At 37.2% G+C, this 17249-nt stretch overlaps 2 protein-coding genes and 1 long non-coding RNA gene across 7 annotated transcripts in view; 1 reads left to right on the forward strand and 2 right to left on the reverse strand.

Annotated features, from left to right (window-relative positions):
- Positions 1 to 6844, reverse strand: part of LOC103396508 (fibronectin type III domain-containing protein 7-like) — a 9729-nt gene extending 2885 nt beyond the window's left edge. For 2 of the 4 annotated variants that reach the window (XM_008334628.3, XM_025054073.1), the window contains exons 1-9: positions 6200 to 6844; positions 4902 to 4962; positions 4788 to 4803; positions 4357 to 4620; positions 3972 to 4232; positions 2818 to 3078; positions 1576 to 1836; positions 865 to 1116; positions 477 to 734 (exon numbers count right to left, since the gene is read on the reverse strand). In XM_008334628.3, the coding sequence (XP_008332850.1) occupies positions 477 to 734; positions 865 to 1116; positions 1576 to 1836; positions 2818 to 3078; positions 3972 to 4232; positions 4357 to 4620; positions 4788 to 4803; positions 4902 to 4955 (1627 nt within the window). In that variant the 5' untranslated portion in view covers positions 4956 to 4962; positions 6200 to 6844. Of the gene's footprint in view, positions 1 to 476; positions 735 to 864; positions 1117 to 1575; positions 1837 to 2817; positions 3079 to 3971; positions 4233 to 4356; positions 4621 to 4787; positions 4804 to 4901; positions 4963 to 5058; positions 5364 to 6199 lie in introns of those variants that run through there. The other 2 variants (XM_008334642.3, XM_008334635.3) reach the window with 2 other exon arrangements.
- Positions 5813 to 14834, forward strand: stxbp3 (syntaxin binding protein 3). 2 transcript variants are annotated; one of them, XM_017031276.2, is made up of 19 exons: positions 5813 to 6083; positions 6864 to 6913; positions 7083 to 7164; positions 7284 to 7360; positions 7736 to 7808; positions 7903 to 8003; positions 8323 to 8468; positions 9071 to 9164; positions 10064 to 10188; positions 10541 to 10639; positions 10730 to 10787; positions 10871 to 10936; positions 11133 to 11213; positions 11379 to 11514; positions 11893 to 11999; positions 12087 to 12182; positions 12743 to 12828; positions 13752 to 13900; positions 14040 to 14834. In XM_017031276.2, the coding sequence occupies exons 1-19, from the start codon at positions 6041 to 6043 to the stop codon at positions 14141 to 14143; spliced, it is 1773 nt and encodes a 590-aa protein (XP_016886765.1). In that variant the 5' UTR covers positions 5813 to 6040; the 3' UTR covers positions 14144 to 14834. The 2 variants fall into 2 exon arrangements, with proteins under 2 accessions (XP_016886765.1, XP_008332837.1); XM_008334615.3 differs by having other exon boundaries at positions 5815 to 6083; positions 12084 to 12182.
- On the reverse strand, positions 14613 to 17163 carry LOC112486756 (uncharacterized). The gene is made up of 2 exons (XR_003049219.1): positions 17080 to 17163; positions 14613 to 16481 (listed from the first exon to the last, which is right to left on the reverse strand). It is a non-coding gene; the product is annotated as an uncharacterized LOC112486756 (long non-coding RNA).
- Between the last annotated feature and the right edge of the window lie 86 nt (positions 17164 to 17249).

The following is a 17249-nucleotide window of genomic DNA, read 5'->3' on the forward strand; positions in this document are numbered from 1 at the left end:
TTCCCTACATCAGTAGGTAGGTAGATTATAACTAAGGATAAGCCAAAAAAAAAGAAGTATAGTGGGTGTATCGCGGGGTTATGTTCCAAGACCGCCTGCGATAGGCAAAAAAACGCTAAGTAAAGGAGGCATCATAGGGCGTGAAATATGGAGAGAGAAAATTAACCAAACCTTCACAAATCTCGTTTACCGTTTAGGATATTCCCTGCAACACCCTGTATGTATGTGTTACAAAATGTATTTTAATTTTTTTTTTACTTTTATTGTATTGTTTTCTTTTTTCTTAGGCTAGAAAATGCTTATTTCATCACGAAAATTAATGGAAATTATTAGAACTTAATATAGGCTACCGCAAAAACCAGCGATGAACTGAGGGCCAACAGCGAAACCACGACACAGCGATGGACGACTGTAATGCAAACCAATACACAAACCTTTGTTTGTGTATTAGAATTATGGGAGGGAACTTTGACTACCTGTTGTCACAGAATGACTTTGACATTCAGTGTTACATCCGCTGATGTCGTTGCAGGGTGTCACCACCACGCTGTAGGTCGTGTCACAGAGGAGGTCAGAGAGGGCGCACTCTGGCGCTGTGTCATTACATACAATAACATCTGAATCGAGTGTAGCCTTGGTCTGGTACAGCACGGCCCCTCGCGTAGATGTCCAAGTGGCCTGCAGAGTCTCTGTGCTTATCGTGGAGATTTCTACATCGTTTGGACAGCAGGACACTGCAGATCACAGGAGAAACAAATACATAAACAAAAATGCAGGTCAAACGGCAACGTTGAAGAGCAGAGAACAACATCTCCTTAAATGGTCTCATAATTTTCACAACCTGTCACCTTTGCTGAAACTTACAGGTGGTAAAGTTCTTCTTTACTGGTGTACTCTCGCCCGCATCATTATATGCATAGACTGACATCAAGTACATGTAGCCACACTCGCATGTAAAGCTGCAGATGGGGCTAGCAGTGTCACATTCCTGTAGAGTGCTGTCTGATCTGAGGACGTTGGCGATGTATCCAGCAGCATAATCCACTGCCTCCCATGTCATCTGGCAGTTTCCATCACTTATTTCACTATGTTCCAAAGATCCAGGCTGGCAGGGGACTGGCATTAGAGAGCATCAGAGTTTTTGGTCACAATCACCCATAGTGTCCATAATGATCAGTGGTTATAAATCATGTTATTATAATAATAATTATTATTATTATTACTACTACTACTATTAAATAATTAAATGCATTAATGATTGTTTTTAATTATTCCTAATGACCAATTATTTTACCCACATTCCATAGATTGAAATGATTACCCATCATGACTTTAAGCCTAACGTAAAATAATGAAATAATCGTCCTTCACTGATTTAAAAGTTGTGAATTTAGGTAAGTGTTAAAAAAGGTATTTAGAAAATCGGTAACAAAACAATGATAGACAGTACCCCTCATTTGAGGTGTTACTTGCACAAAGCCACTGTACAGTAAATGACATGCACTAAAAAACATAAAACATTTTAACAAATTATTACTGCACAATCACTGCTATAAACAATCTTTTTATACTCACAAGAAGTGAAGACTTCAGAGTCAGTTGGGGCACCGGACCCAGCGGCATTTGAGACTATGACCTGAATTGAGTGTTGTTCTCCACAGCCCACTGGAGACAGCACGCAGGAACCAGTCGTGGAAGTACAGCTGAGATCGACATTGTTCACATTTCCCGTAATTTCTCCCCAGACCTCTGGATCAAATGTCCAGGACACAGTAAGCTCTGTCACACCGTCACCATTCACGGTCGAAGAGACACTGACAGTTGGTGTCGGAGGAACTGTTACAGAGACAGAAGACAATGACACGATAAACAGAACATCAGAGCTACACAAGTAAAACCATGTTTAATTTAGTCTCGGAACTTGATTGAGTCAAAGAAATCATGATTTGTCGAAAGTCGAAAAAAAATTATATATATTTTATAATTTCTTACATTATTATTGTACCCAGACTTCATCAAAGTACATTTTCGGTATTGCGCTATTGACATTTGTGAACGTGCAGTATCTTTATGTCCTTCAAAACCTTTATTCCAAGCATTCCAAGTTTCACAGTAGTATTACATTAAGAGAAGCTGGATCTTAGGTATTAAATACTGACAGTTTATATATAAATACATAGAGCATATATAAGCCATAATATAGCCATATACACAACCATAAATATGTCGTAATCCGGGCAAAGACTAGGGGTCAAACTGTTCTTGTCTTGTTTGTTTCAAAACTACCACTAGATGGGGCTGTAGTTCTATATATGCCGTATGTTTTTGTCATTTGATTAGTCACTGTAATCGCTTGATCTTCGAGGAAAAATAAAAAGGCGATTTAGACGTAGTCAAAATAGACATACCAGAACAAAAGAGGTTGCGTCTCTCATAATCTGCCACTTTCTCATGACAGCTGCAGCATTTTGGTTACTTGGAATCGACCTGATATTATAATCTGTATATAAATTCTGAACTATACACACAGAGTGAAAAGCAGAGAGAATTTGAGAAATAAGAAAAGTTATGTAATGTTATGTTATAGTTCAGTATGTGGCTCTGATTTCCATTATCTTGTCTGGAGTAAAATCCAACCCAAATCATTCAATGTTTGACGATGGTGGGGTGAGGGAAAAGTCCACAGGGATGTTGGACAGAGCAGAGGGTGAGTTTTACATACTGTAACTGAGGGTCATTCTATGACATACTCAATCCCTCGATCATTACAGATTTACATTTTAAGCTTTACACAAACACACAGTTGAGTGTCCTTACTTGTTACTTGGGTGACCTCTGAACTGGTCTCCCCTGTGACATCTTCAGCATCCAAGGCCCAGCAGTTGATGACATAGAGTTGTCCAGCCTCCAGGCCAGAAATGGTCACTGAGGTACCAGTGGTTTCCTGCTCTGTGGTGTCTTCTAATGAATCCAGGTGTATTGATACAATGTACTTGGCGGCTTGATCAATGGCACCCCAAGAAACATCAATAGTGTCAGTGCTGGCAGAGGATGTGGTGAGCACAGGAGGAGCCAGAACTGTGGAGAAGAAGTTTGCCTTTGTGAGCTGTACTGAAAAATAAGCCATAAAATACAAATATTCATAATATAATAGACAGTATATTGCAGACGTCACTGCAAAAGCTGGGTTCCATTTGTCAAATGATATTTTATAGTGTCATACTTTACACCTCTGGTGTTGTAGGAGAACCACAAGTTCAGAACCAAGTTGGCCACCCATCATATCATCGATTTTGTCAAATCCTCTGAAAAAGCATGTGTCTTTGTATTTATTTTATGCTGTGCGCACAGTAGAGCAGGAATAATTTTGTATTTTAATTAAGTATTTAGTGTCTGATCAAGTCATCTTTACTTTGCTGGCTGAGTGCAGACACTTGAGAAAACAAGATATCTGTGTGATATTAAGTGACCTTTGTTGCTAAAGTACAATGAAATGTACTGATCAACTATCAAGATGGAGACAAAGCCTTCTCTATACATGATTATTTTTGCTTGAGAGATCATATATATTTTTCCCCTCCAGGAGGAAGTAGGGTGTAAAAAGTAATATCATTGCAAGCAGGATGAGGTCAGCTCTTTGTCTGTTTATCATCGATACAGGAGAGACCCAGAGGGTTGTTGATGAATTTCTTGGTTGAGAACAAAAATGGATTTGCACAAACACTGAAAATGCCCAGAGATGTTGTGTGCATTCACTTTAACTACTGTTTTTGTGTGTGTCTATTAGAGGACAATTGAGGAAGATCAGTTGTCGTCTTGAAGGCATGGGGAGTTGTGACAAAAGTGTCACGTGTCAAATGAATTATGTGTAAAGTTAATAGCTTCTAGTTTTTCTTCTTGAATGTCAAACTAAAAGAGGTACAAAACTCTAATGTTCTGCTCACCAAAATTTTATAAAGAAATAACAGTACCTGTCTTTGCAGTCACCGAAAGAGATGGCTGTGCACGGCCTCCTCTATTCACCGCCATGATACTGAGTGAGTATTCAGTGTAAGGTGTGAGAGACGGGATCTCAGCCGGGGAGGAAGGAACTTCATCTTCTCTAAAGAAGCCTTCAGAGTTCTGGATCCTTACGATGTAATGTGTGGCGCCGGTTACTAGGGTGAACTCCACCTCAAAGGTTGTGCTGTCCTTTGACACCACACTACTGATGGGAGCCATCACCTCGGGGGCTTAAATGATCATTTAAAAATATTGAACATATGCACAGAAGCAGAGAATATAGAACATGCCAACATATTAACTATCCATCAATAGATTGTGCTTTAACATTTTAGAAACAGAAATTCATCACACCTGTTATTACACCAATTGTTTCGGTACCCAGAACAGTTTCAGCGACATCAAGAACGTCAATAGAGAGATAATAATTGGTGTTGGGAGTCAACATATTCACAGTGCCCATGATCACTTGTGGATCAAACACAGAAAAAGCGACAATGGTGTCGGGGTCACTTAGGAGGGCGGCAGAAACCCTGCAGGAGGTGGTGGCGGCAATTTGGTTCTCCCATGCAACAGTTACACTCTTGGATGTTGCTGTGAACACGGATGCAACCAGATCTGGAGCAAAGTAAAAAAATTGAAACATGTCAGTACACGTTTATCAATTTGACACAAAAAATAAATAAAAAAACTTAAAATATTGATTAAGGATTTGAGTGCTTTAAATCAGTGAAGAATAGTTAAATATACAGTTAAATATTGTTTTAAAAAAGAGTCAAGAGTACCTTGTGAGGCAGAATCCTGTAAACATAAATAAGAGTCAATGGTTATAGTTTGGTGTAGTTCATACAAAATTTGAAGATAGTTTAGGTAATGACAAGTTCATTTTATCACTGTACCTGAAGGCATGAGCCCAGCAGGACAAAAATCGTCATCCACTTCACTGTTCCCATCCTTAACCTGTGTCAATAAAGATTCTTCTCAGTGTATGTTTTTTCCAGTTAGTAGCTTCTGTTTGTTCTCCTTGATAAATGCTTCTCTTTGAACCCCTTTTACCTGTCCTGGTCTGTGTCAGTTGAAATATATGCAACTCGAACCTCCCACAAGATGGAAATGTCCAATTACAGGCAGAGAAATTTGAGAGGGAGTGAGGGAGTCATGATATCCTATATTCAAGGATGAACTCCAGGAAAGAAAAATGCGACATAAACACTAGACAGGAATTCCCATAGCTAGAGGCCTCGAAACAGTGAGTCTCACACTTTTGTGTTAGAGAATTCAATACGTTACAACACTATAGAAACTGAATCCTATAATCCTCTATTTTTTTTTCTTTTTAAATCTTACATCAGAAATCATTTTCTGCAAAACAATGTACTTAAAGTGTGTAGTTTAAAAGTTAACTTTTAACACTTAATTTTAAAAAATCCAAAAATTATAATAACAAACAAACAAAAAACTGTCAATATTCAGTATGGTCCTCACAATGACTCCTTTGATGTCTTATAGTTGTCAATACTTTAGCCCAAATAAAGATGCCTACTTCTCACTATATGTGGTTCCACAATTTATGACTTTATCAAATAAATGCCTTTTGCTATTCAGTGCCAAAAAGGATTACAAGTTAAAACTTTTGAGAGTAACATTATTATAGGTCATGTAGTCAGTAGACGAGGAAAAAAGATGGGGATCTATCATCTGCTTTAATCTAGGAGACGTGTTGTTGACGTTGCATAATTAGGTTTCGTCATGAAATTACTGTTCTGTTGAAAAGCATGAAGCATGTGAAGTCCATTTACAGAATATAAAGGGAGTGAGTTGCTAATATAATAAGAAGTCGCTGGGAAAATGTTTTATACTTGTCTCTCCAGAGACAAAGCTAAAAAACTAAAGCTAAAATGCGGCGTTTTGTAAACGTTGGTGGCAGCACGAACTCTGTCAGTGTATAAACATGCCAGTAATGACACAGAAGAAGACGTTGGCACTGTAGACGTCATTGACTTGGGACCGGAAGAGGTGCGAACGAAGGGGGAAAAAGATGGCGGGTTCAGAATACGGACTGAAAAGGATAGTTTGGAAAAGTAAGTATATTACTTTAAAATACTTTTATGTACTAACGCAAACCAATACAAAGCTTTTATTATACACATTGTACAACGGAAAAGTTTCACTGAGCTGTTGTTAGGCATTTGCTTACCTGTGACAATGAACTTTTCTACTGTCAGTCTGAAGTTGCTTTTCTGACTGCGGAAGTTGTCAAATCGAACCAACAGGAAAAACGAAAGACTACTAATTATGTAAAACACGGGCTGGTGTTTTCTGTGAACATTTCGTTATTCAATTTTGTAGTTGTCAAGTTTTAAGCCGGCCAAAGCCCTGCCTCGCATTTTGCTGCTTGTTCCGGTTGCGTGTTTACAATGACAACATAGACTGGCTGGATGTAAAACCAACTATGACTTTATGTACTGTAAAGCTTTTACGACACAATCACTTAAATACTCACTCTTGCAACTCGTGTCAGCTGAGTCACATTTTTAGTCCTCATTTCTCAAATAAATGCTACAGGTTTGCTCGTTTGGAAACAAAAGTGTTGATGGCAGCGTCACTCGAGCTAGTCTGTGTTTAGCCGATAGATATTTGTAACGTCTATGAGGACAAAAAGAAAATATGGCATAATTTTGTTGGTTGGGAGAACTATGTTTGTGTTTGAGTGTTCAAGAATGGAAAATGGTTTGTGGGCACATCCTTAAAACACAATCAATACTTTAATGTCATAATTACGTAAACAATGTGATCCTCTTGGGTATGTCTTATGTGCTCTGTGTCCTGCAACCCTAAGGTGTATTCTTTGTCTTTTTCAGAGATAAAAGAAATAGTTTTTGCAGATGGCAAAAAATCTGAACTATGCAAGGTAGGAGGTGTTTTATGATTTTCTAGCAAACAGGGAAAAATGTATGGCTCTGAAAGTTTAAAAATGTGATAATTTGCTAACATAGAAACAAAATAACATCCCAAGTCCTTTAACCAAGATTTCCATAGGATATCTTTGTGTTTGACTGGTTAAATTTTCATCCTTACAGATATTAATTCTCGATCCTTTCACCACCAAACTCTTGTCATCATGCTGCAAAATGTCAGATTTGATGGCAGAGAAAATCACAAGTACGTCATGTTTGAAGAACTGTTTTACACATGATACTGATCAGTGCTAAATGTACTGAATTTTACATGAGGATGCACCTAACTGTTGTGTTGTCATTTGCTTCTTTTTAATTGTCTAGTTGTAGAAGACTTGTACAAAATCAGACAGCCTGTTCCAGAAATGAAAGCCATTTACTTCATGTCCCCCACACATAAGGTTTGACCTTATAACACTCATTGTCACCTATTATAATGTAAACATCCAAGAAGTATAATTGTGTTTTTTTTTTCTTGATTTGTAATTACAAAATGACTATTGTATGTCTCAATGCAAGATGAAGAGCTGAATTAGTTTTAATAGCAAAGCATTGATCCCTGGGATTGAAATGTTGCATTTGTTTTATATATAACTGGCTGTTGTAAATAACAAAAAATATATTGCTTGAGTGCACTTCTCAGGTAAAACAATTACATTCACAAACAATATTCTTTTTGTATACTGATTTAAGAATGATATGACATTTAAATAAACATAATAATGATATTGATGATAATAATACACTTTTCTGACAATCTCCTGAAATCTCTGCAGTGTGTGGAGGCCTTTATTGCTGACTTTAAGCCCAAACCCAAATACAAAGCTGCATATGTTTATTTCACAGACTGTAAGTAACAGATTTACTTATTTCAAATTAGACTGTGTTAAAGATTAAGAAGTTTCTTGGCAGTTTATGCACAACTTGCTCTGTTTCTTTTCAGACTGCCCTGATGAACTCTTCAACAACATGAAAATGTACTGTGCTAAGTACATACGAGTCTGTAAGGAAATCAACATGTCCTTTATTCCACAAGAAGCACAAGTGAGTGTTGTCAGGGGTTTCATTTATTACTTACTTTTTTATTTACTTAGGAATAGCATAGTTCCTTTAGTGCTGGGTTCTCAAAAGGTGGACTGTGGCCCATACCCAGATCTCGACATGATCTATTTCAGAACTGTACTTGAAAAATAGTAATTTAAAAATGAAAATAGTTCTTTACATGCTTTAACATTAATCATTAAATGATTCTGGGGTTTTCACTGATGGCGAATTTTCTGAAATAATTGAAATGTAGGTAATTTATATAAAATGTAAGGTGAGAACTGAATAACATGGAATTCTGTTTTCTGTCTTTCTTCAGGTGTTCACATGTGATAATCCAGGAGCATTCCACAGCATCTATAGCCCCCACAGTCAGGACAAAAAAAAGACCCTGGAGACGCTGGCCGATCAGCTTGTCACGCTCTGTGCCACGTTAGATGAAAATCCCGGAATTAGATACAAGAAGTAAGCCAGAGGAAATCTAACTTCTCATTTTACAACACACCTCAGTAAACAAACACACAGGTTTTCTTAGGAGAAAGACTGTTACCAAAACTACAGAACAAATCAGATAATTTAGAATAAAAAGTGAAAAATGATGAAGGTAGTTATTTTAAAAAGCAGGTGATTGATGTAGACACATTGATTGTTCCCAATCACTTCAGAATTTCTTACATATCTCACTTTGTTTGTTTATGTGTTTGGTGTCTTGTCAGACTTAGATTTATTTACTCCCCTGCACTTTTTAGACCCAGATGACCTGAAGTTGCCCCCCAACAAACACTCTGTATTAGAGCAGTGATAAAATAAAGTACGGTTAAATAAGTGGATATACAGAGGGCGACATTCTGCACGTGCCTTAAACTGGTAAAAGATATTCGGATTAAGTTGATCAGATGATTAACATGTTTATTTTGACAGCACTAATTTGAAAGTATAGTTATAGTTGTAGCCCATTTTTCATTATTAGTCTATAGTGAAAAAGAAGTTCACGATTTGAGAAAAATGCATTGTTTTGTTAAACCCCTGTATTATTGTATTATTGAAAATATTCATATCACATCCAGAGACAGCAACATGGAGAACGCCAAGACTCTCGCAGAGCTTGTGGACAAAAAACTGACCAGACATTATGAGCTGGATGACAGTGGAAAAAAGAAGGTGAGATCCCTACTATGAACTTAACTTTTATTGTTTAACATGAAGCAGGGTTCACAACAGGCCATGGATGATTTTCCCCTTCGACAGTTTAACAAAAGGTATTATCTACGAGAAACCGTTGCCTCCTTTGCCTTGAGCCGATCAAAGTGTTGTTTGTGAAACCTGGTATGATAAAAGTTGCTGCTCCTGGGTAAAGGCTCAGTCTGTATCCTGCTTGTCACGGAAAGAGAACAAATGGTCAACTGACACTTGGGCTGCAGGCGACCCTGAACAGGCCGAAGCACAATTGGTTAGAGTTGGATGAACTGGTGACTCAAGTCACTTTCATACCTCTGGTGACAATCTCGTTCTGTTATTGTGAACTATCGAAAAACAAACAATACAGGACAAATATGATCCCAGACGTATTGCATATTAAAAAAAAAAAATTGGTTTGGTTGGAGCTTTGGTCGCACAAAATGTTTATTGTTACAGGACAACAATGATGCAGGTTGATTTAGTCACTTGGCACATAATTCAACCAGGACTAAAAAAATCCCTGTTTTTAAGACATCTGGAGAGTTTTTGGTTCTTTGTATGAGGGCTCCAAAAATAAATTTAATAAGTTAATAGAGCATTTCTTGTGTACATACGTTTTTGGTCCATAGTGTACGGATGGTAGAAAAAAAAATATGAAAAAAAAAAGTGTGTTTTAAAAGGCAAATAAAGCAACACTAAAGTTGTTTTGATTTTTTTTTTTTCCCCCAAAGTGAGTCGTGGGTTATTTCCACTGAACAAATCAAAAAGCCTCTGACTTTCGCTCAGTCATTTTCTATTGTGTGAGATGGTCGTTGTAGTTAGATACAGAGGACAAATTTCATTGTCTAATCTCATATGTTTTTTTTCCTTTATATTTCCAGGAAAAGACCCAAGCCCAGTTGCTGATCGTGGAAAGGTCTTTTGACCCGGTCAGCCCCATCCTACATGAGCTGACCTACCAGGCCATGGCCAATGACCTCATTAACATCCAGAATGACACCTACAAGTAATTTAAGCTCTCTTTTCTCTAGTCCTCCTGATTGACTTTTATACATATGATACAGTCTCATAAATCAGAGGGCCAGGTTCTCTTTGTTTCATTTTCTTTTTTTAAGTTTGTTAAAAAAAACTGTGATCTAAAATGACAAAACTGAGCTCCAGTTTAAAGATGACTACAGGACTTTTGCTGCTGTGTCTTTCCCCCTTTTCTTCTCCTCTTTCTTTGACCTGGTAAATACAGGCAGTGAGAGAAAATACGAAAGAAAGGAACCAAACAAATGAAACCCACACACACTGACTGAGCAACATTATTTAGCTGCATAAACCAGACTCAAGTGTAAAGATATTGTTGTGGACAGGTACAAATCAAAAGACGGTTCAGAGAAGCAGGCCCTGCTGAATGAGGATGACATGCTTTGGGTGAAGCTGCGACACAAGCACATCGCTGAGGTTTCAGAGTAAGTTTTTCAAGCGCTGGAATATGTGAGTCTTCTGTCGTCACCTTAACATTTACTCTGTATTTCCATCTGTATTTTCTTGAATCACAGGCAAATTCCCAAAATGGTAAAAGAAATATCTGCAAGCAAGAAGCAGCAAGATGGAAAGGTGCAGTTCCTCATCTGTCAAAATCCACGTTGTTGAAAAAAATACAATAATTATTTAACTATGTTTTAAATTTACCTTCCCAGATCACAATAGGCAGTTTGGCTCAAATGATGAAGAAGATGCCTTCATTCCGTAAACAGATGACTGAGGTATGAACTGACAAACTATAGCTGCATCATATTGAATGGTTACTAAATAAACAGAGCCAACATGTCATTTATGATTTATTTGGGCAGGGGGCTGGGGCATATTTACATTAACATGTCTTGTTTGACTACTATAATTCATTTAGCTATTGAATGTTTGAAATTATAAATTAATATTCATTCTATGTTTGAATTTCAGCAAACCATTCATCTGCAGTTGGCCGAGGACTGTATGTCACATTTCTCAAACAACGTGGAGAAACTCTGCAAAGCTGAACAGGTTTGTTTGTGGTCTAGTTCAGATCTACAACGAACAGGCATACGTTTTGTAACTCTGCGGTAGAGGTGTTAAAGAAATGACCTTGGCCTATACATGTACAGTGCAGAGATTTTTAATTTGCTACCTGAAATGTGTAAATATTTAGATTGGCTCCTGTCTATGTAGGATCTGGCAGTGGGGTCAGATGTGGACGGTGTGAAGGTAAAAGACTCAATGCGGACCTTGTTGCCTGTTCTGCTCCATCCATACAGCACCCATGAGAAAGTCAGAGCCGTGCTGCTCTACATTTTCAGCCTCAATGGTAAGCAAAACTGAAAATGTAAAAATATACTGTATATATATTGATATATAAAAGATGCGGCATGCTAAAGGAGAAATCAAGATCTCAGATTGATATAGATATCAGCAAATACTAAGATTGCAGTATATGTATTGGACAAGGAAAACTTGTATCAAGTCACCCCTTCTGCTGTTACTCTTCTATGTGGTTGATAGCTTATTATAGGGTAAATTAAGTTTTCATGTTTTTTAGCCCAGAACTTCATTCAAATGTGGTTGTTTTAAAGATGCTGATGAAAAACTCTGACTTGACTTTATTGAGACCCGTATATCATGTAGTCTTAAAAAAGCAGTGGTAAACAATGTAAAAATGTATCTGTAACTGTTTATTTGTAAACAGGAACAACAGACGAGAACTTGAATAAACTCATCCAACATGTTAAGATCGAGGACCAACGAGAGTTTATCCTGAACTGGAAAGAATTAGGTGTCCCCATTATAACATCTGTAAGTGCAAACATTGATGTGGGTGTTGTCCACATAAAATTACATCCTAACTACATCCTTATATTTATATATGTTTGAATCCAGCAGAGTCTCTTCTCTCGTAAACCAACGAGACGAGAGCGTTCCCAGGAGGAGAGGTACAACCTGTCCAGATGGACCCCTGTCATCAAAGATGTGATGGAGGTCAGTGTGAAGGAAGATCACCAGGAAGAAGTATTATATATTTTTAATGATGAGATGGCATTTAATGCAGATTACGTTTTAGATTACAGAGTTAATTATGAAGCATGCAGCAATCCAAACTTCTTGACACCCTTGACAAACATTTGTGAGGAAAAATAATCATCTGGCCTGTAAACATATGTTTTGTTTTTACTTCATTACGGTCTCAGTGTCTGAACCCCTTTTTGACAAGAATCACATTCCATAAAACTGCTTCAAAATCGGTGTACTCTGAAGCTGGATAAGACTTTCAATAAAGTATAATATTCTGAATTTCTTTTTTCTTTTTTTAAATTTCATAAATTCCACATAATAACAGTAACAATATGTAGCTTTAGTGTGGTATCTAGTTTTTTTGTTTTTTATTTTCAAATTAGAGGAGACTTGGTTGCGTGGTTACAGAAGAAAGGTCAAAGTAAAGTAGCTTGGCACCAATATCAAATATGTAACCAAGCTTTTTTTCCCTCAGTTGTGTAGTGAGAACTTGAAGAACTAAAGTGTTTTACTACTGTATTTTCCAGGATGTAGTGGAAAACAAACTGGACACCAGAGATTGGCCTCATCAGTCTGAGTCTCCTGCTGCCTGGAATGGTTCTGGGGCTGTCAGGTGGGTGTCAGTAACCACCCTGTTCCTAATGTGTCTTGAGTTTGATGTTAGTGATGGACTCTTTACTGAATATGTGGGAAAAGCCAAATTTTGTCTGCATTTAATTTTACATACATGTATTCTGAAGAATAACAGCAAAGCTTAAAGGGAAGATTTCTAAGACAGTAGTGAGACCTGCTATGATGTATGGTTTAGAGACAGTAGCACTGTTGAAAAGACAAAAGGCTGAGTTGGCAGTGACAGCGATGAAGATGTTGAGATCTTCGCTTGACCAGGATGGACAGCATTAGAAAAGAGCAGCTCAGACGGACAGTTAAGGTGGAGCCGTGTGGAGATTTAAGTTAGAGAGGTGAGCTGATGGTGGTTTGGATATGTGTTGAGGAGAGGTAGAGAGTAAATCAGACAAAGGATGTTACAGATAGAACTGCCAGGTAAGGGGAGAAAGGGAAATTTAGAAATGTTGTAAAAGAGGACATGGAGATGGTGGATAGGGTAAGATGGATATGCAGACAATCCACTCTGGGGAACCCTAGAGGAACAGATGAAAGAGTTTCCTCCAGGTTCTCTGGCTGTAAAACCCTCCACCCTCCACTGAGTACAGGAATAACTGTGGTTGATCATGGTTGTTCTTCTCTATTTGTGACTTTTTGATTGACAGTAGATGTGCTTAGGGTGTGCCACACCCTCAACTGATGACTGCTGTGATTGGCTCCAGTTCTCCTGTAACCCAAGTAGGAAAGAACTAGAAAGCTATAAGAATAATAGAAAATGAAGGCAGTAAGATTGTGATGAAGTATTGCCCCCTGGTGATGGTATGTGAACTCCAGTCACTTTGGGGTTTTGTGTTAGGACTTGTCCTAAGACTGTTTTAATATTTTAATTAATAAGCAGTTGTAATTAAGTTTCCTTTATCTTCTCCTCAGTGCCCGTCAAAAGCACAAAGCCAGTGCTCAGGACGAACGCCGGACTGGTTCACGGTTCATCATCTTTGTCATAGGAGGAATCAGCTACTCTGAGATGCGCACAGCCTACGAGGTCACTAATGCAGTCAAATCCTGCGAGGTCATCATTGGTGAGTTTTGTTACTGGAGAGCATTGATTACAGCTGAAGTGTCAAATGAACTTTACAGGGCAGACACAGTATTTTACCCAGCTTTTTTTCACACATTATTATTCGCATTTGGGCATTAATTAATTCTGTTCCATTGTAGGGTCTTCCCATATTTTGACCCCTAACCGTCTGCTTGATGACATCAAGGCCCTCAGCAAAGGCCCCATGGAGACTTTTACAATAGAGGAAAGGAGCAATGCCTGAGGTGTCTGGCTATCGCTAACTGCACACTGCACTCAACTCATTCTCCCAAATGGAAGGAAACATCGGGTTCACTTATCTTAACATTTTCACACTCTTTTAAATGATGGAGAACATTTATGCTAAATATGCAGTAAAATCTATTGTATGAGATTTCCTCAAATATACTTAATGTTCATATTTGAGGCTAAACATGCTGCAAGTTACTTACTGACTCTGAGAGCTCTACACTGTCTAACCTCTTCTTTTTTAAACTTTTCATCTTGGATTTGTGCAAAAATATATTTTTCCTCTATTATCAAACTAGACCCTATTTAGCAACATGATAAAGAATAATTATTTTATTTTTGGCATCCCAAAAATCACTTGCTGCCTGTTTCTGGGTCTCAGACAATTCTCTGAGAATACCTTGCATAACTTGAAACCAATTTAACCTATCCCTAAAAAAACATTAGGTCACCTGTCGAAAGCCTTTTTTTTTTTTTGAGAGGGGATTGTTTGAAAAGAAGCACAAAGTTAATGTAAATACTGTATGTAGGCACTTAGTCCCTGATCTGTCATTTCAAATTCTATTTCAGTTCCTGCTGTTTTTAAATAACTATCATAATAATTTTGAAGAGTGGTTTTATCATAGAATATTTACAATTTTGTTGTATTGAACAACTGACTAATAAAAGGATGATGTGGTTCAACATTAGGGACTGTTGTGTAGGGGTATATATATATATATATATATATATATATAACATTTCTTCTGAAGACTTCATGCTTTTAATGACATATTTACAGTAAACTGCAAAAAGGCAAAACTAGAGAAACATGAAACGTTATTGATGCTTCGATTGATAAATTAATAGTTTCCTTGTGGCAGGCAACAGAGACGAATAACTAAAAACCTTTTTCCAGTTGTGTATTTTGCCTTACAGTTTTCAGGACATAACAGGAAAAAATACTTTACTAATTTATGTGTAATTCCTAAAAAGATCTTTGCTAATTACTCTTAGTACTACTCACTCATATTGAACCATGTACGTAAAAGGTTTCTTTCATAGATGGTATGGCAACAGAACAAAGTTAACTTTATATTTATTACCGTAAATTAAGCCCAGGGAATGACAATGAGTAGACAACTACCAGGAGGAGCCTGTAAAAGACACTACTCACCTCTTTCAGGGACAATACAGTATGTGAAACAAAGGCAACATGGTGTCTCAGGAATATTCTAGATCAGATTTAGCCTAGATTTTACCTATTGTCAACAAAAACAATGTGTGCAAACACCAGGAGGCTTAAAATGAGACTTGTTCGTAAGTGGCAGGGAAGGTGCTTTTGTACTGAAGGTGAAAGAAAGTAATAAACAGTTGATCCCATTTATTGTAATGAATAGGAGGAGCTTAGAGTTAAGTTTTATGTGTCACCAAAAGCCACACTGACAAAAGGAAGAGACTGCTAATCTGATCGTTTCAAGTTCATGGATACTTAATGACTGGTAAAGAGAAAGTAATCAGACATCAGCTGTAGTTGTCATGTGAAGCAGCACAGTAATGCACTACCAAGTGGAACAAAGAAAGATTTTCAATGAAGAGGTTCGGTCTATTCAATTTGCACATCTTTAAGTCAGATCGGGGAGATAATTGCAGGAAATGGCAACCCATACAGTATATATCCAGTATATAATATCCTTGTGGCTTCAGTGTTTGTACTCGAGAAAAAAATGGTATACCTGTGTCTGGATGTTTTAATAGATGGTCATAATTAGTTGTAGCACAACCGTAAAAATAATGTTAATTCAAAGAAAATGGAAAAAAAATATTGAACTAGTTTCACCCTTGGCTTATCGCATCTTCTCGGATGTCAGCTGATGGCATTTCAAGGTGTTATTGGTTAATGAAACTTATGCCAGTATGACCTGAATATAAGGTGTTGTCCCAGCACTGATACAGAGATGGGTACAGAAACACTTGTGTTTACACTATTTATTGACAGATAAATTAGAAGGTGGAACCAAAAGAACTGGAGCTGGTGGTTAGGAAGGCAGGCTTGTGTCTGGAAGGTTGCAGGTTCTAATGAGAATGGCAGTGTCGCCTCACAAAACAATACTAAAATAATTGGATTACTCAACGAAGATGGCAATAAATTGGATAATTGATATACAATATTCATCTATATCTCCCTGATAGTGCTGTAGTGAAGACTGTCAATCATCCCCTCTGAGCGTCCACAGAGCAGAGTGAGTTACAGAGTGAGTTACAGAGTGAGAGTGAGTTTAAGCGTCAAGTAACAGTGCAAGAATACACACACACACACAGGGGGTGGTCCTGCTTCACTGTACCGTGTAACCCTGTACAGAACACAGAACACAAGTGAGTGACTTTATGACCTACTTTTCCTTCTGTTGCCATAATGCAATACATCTCTGTCATCTGGTCATAAAAGGTTATTGGATCCTCAAACAAATATTCTTTCTGTCATACGAAGGCCACAGGTCATTCTCAGAAAGTCAATAAAAAAGTCAAGTATTGTGATATATTCTTAAAACAATTGGCTTTTACTTTCTCTTTTTGTAAAAACCACCTTTGGAAAATATCTATTGAGACTTTAGTACATAACAAAATGTTATACTATGTTATCATAGTATATAAATGTTATACTATGTTAAATGTTATCACTATATAATTTTATAATAAAAGTGATTTAGCTATTACAGCCATCAAAACTCAAACACAAAAAATAAGTACAGTTTGACAAAATATAGAAAAGTAGCAGTATTATAGTAGTTAAAAATATACATATATGCAGCACATAGCTACGCAGTCTTTTAAGAGAGAGAAAAAAAGTTTTCAACAATTTATAATTTCAAAAAGCAAAGCAAATTTTTAATTTCCCCAGAAATTGATTAAAAGTTTCCCAAATTAACCAAAATGTTAAAACGAACTAACCATTTAACTGCATCAAAGGCTAGAAGACACATTTTGGTTTGAACGGCAGTTGGCATCATTTTGTTGAAACAATCGCGTATTCTGGGCTTTTCTTTTACACATTTATGTTTTCTCTGAGAAAAACTGATTTAAAACAAAAATGGACAGATAAAAGGATGAAAGATAACACC

This window comes from Cynoglossus semilaevis, chromosome 2, assembly GCF_000523025.1.
Source record: "Cynoglossus semilaevis isolate Cse_v1.0 chromosome 2, Cse_v1.0, whole genome shotgun sequence".
NCBI lineage: Eukaryota > Metazoa > Chordata > Actinopteri > Pleuronectiformes > Cynoglossidae > Cynoglossus > Cynoglossus semilaevis.

Bases quoted from the DNA above. Each gene is read 5' to 3' on its own strand.
- stxbp3 (XM_008334615.3), top strand. From the start codon at position 6,041: ATGGCGGGTTCAGAATACGGACTGAAAAGGATAGTTTGGAAAA. The intron at 10,788-10,870 runs GTGCAGTTCCTC...TTACCTTCCCAG, and splicing joins AGAAGCAGCAAGATGGAAAG to ATCACAATAGGCAGTTTGGC. The intron at 11,214-11,378 runs GTTTGTTTGTGG...CTGTCTATGTAG, and splicing joins AACTCTGCAAAGCTGAACAG to GATCTGGCAGTGGGGTCAGA.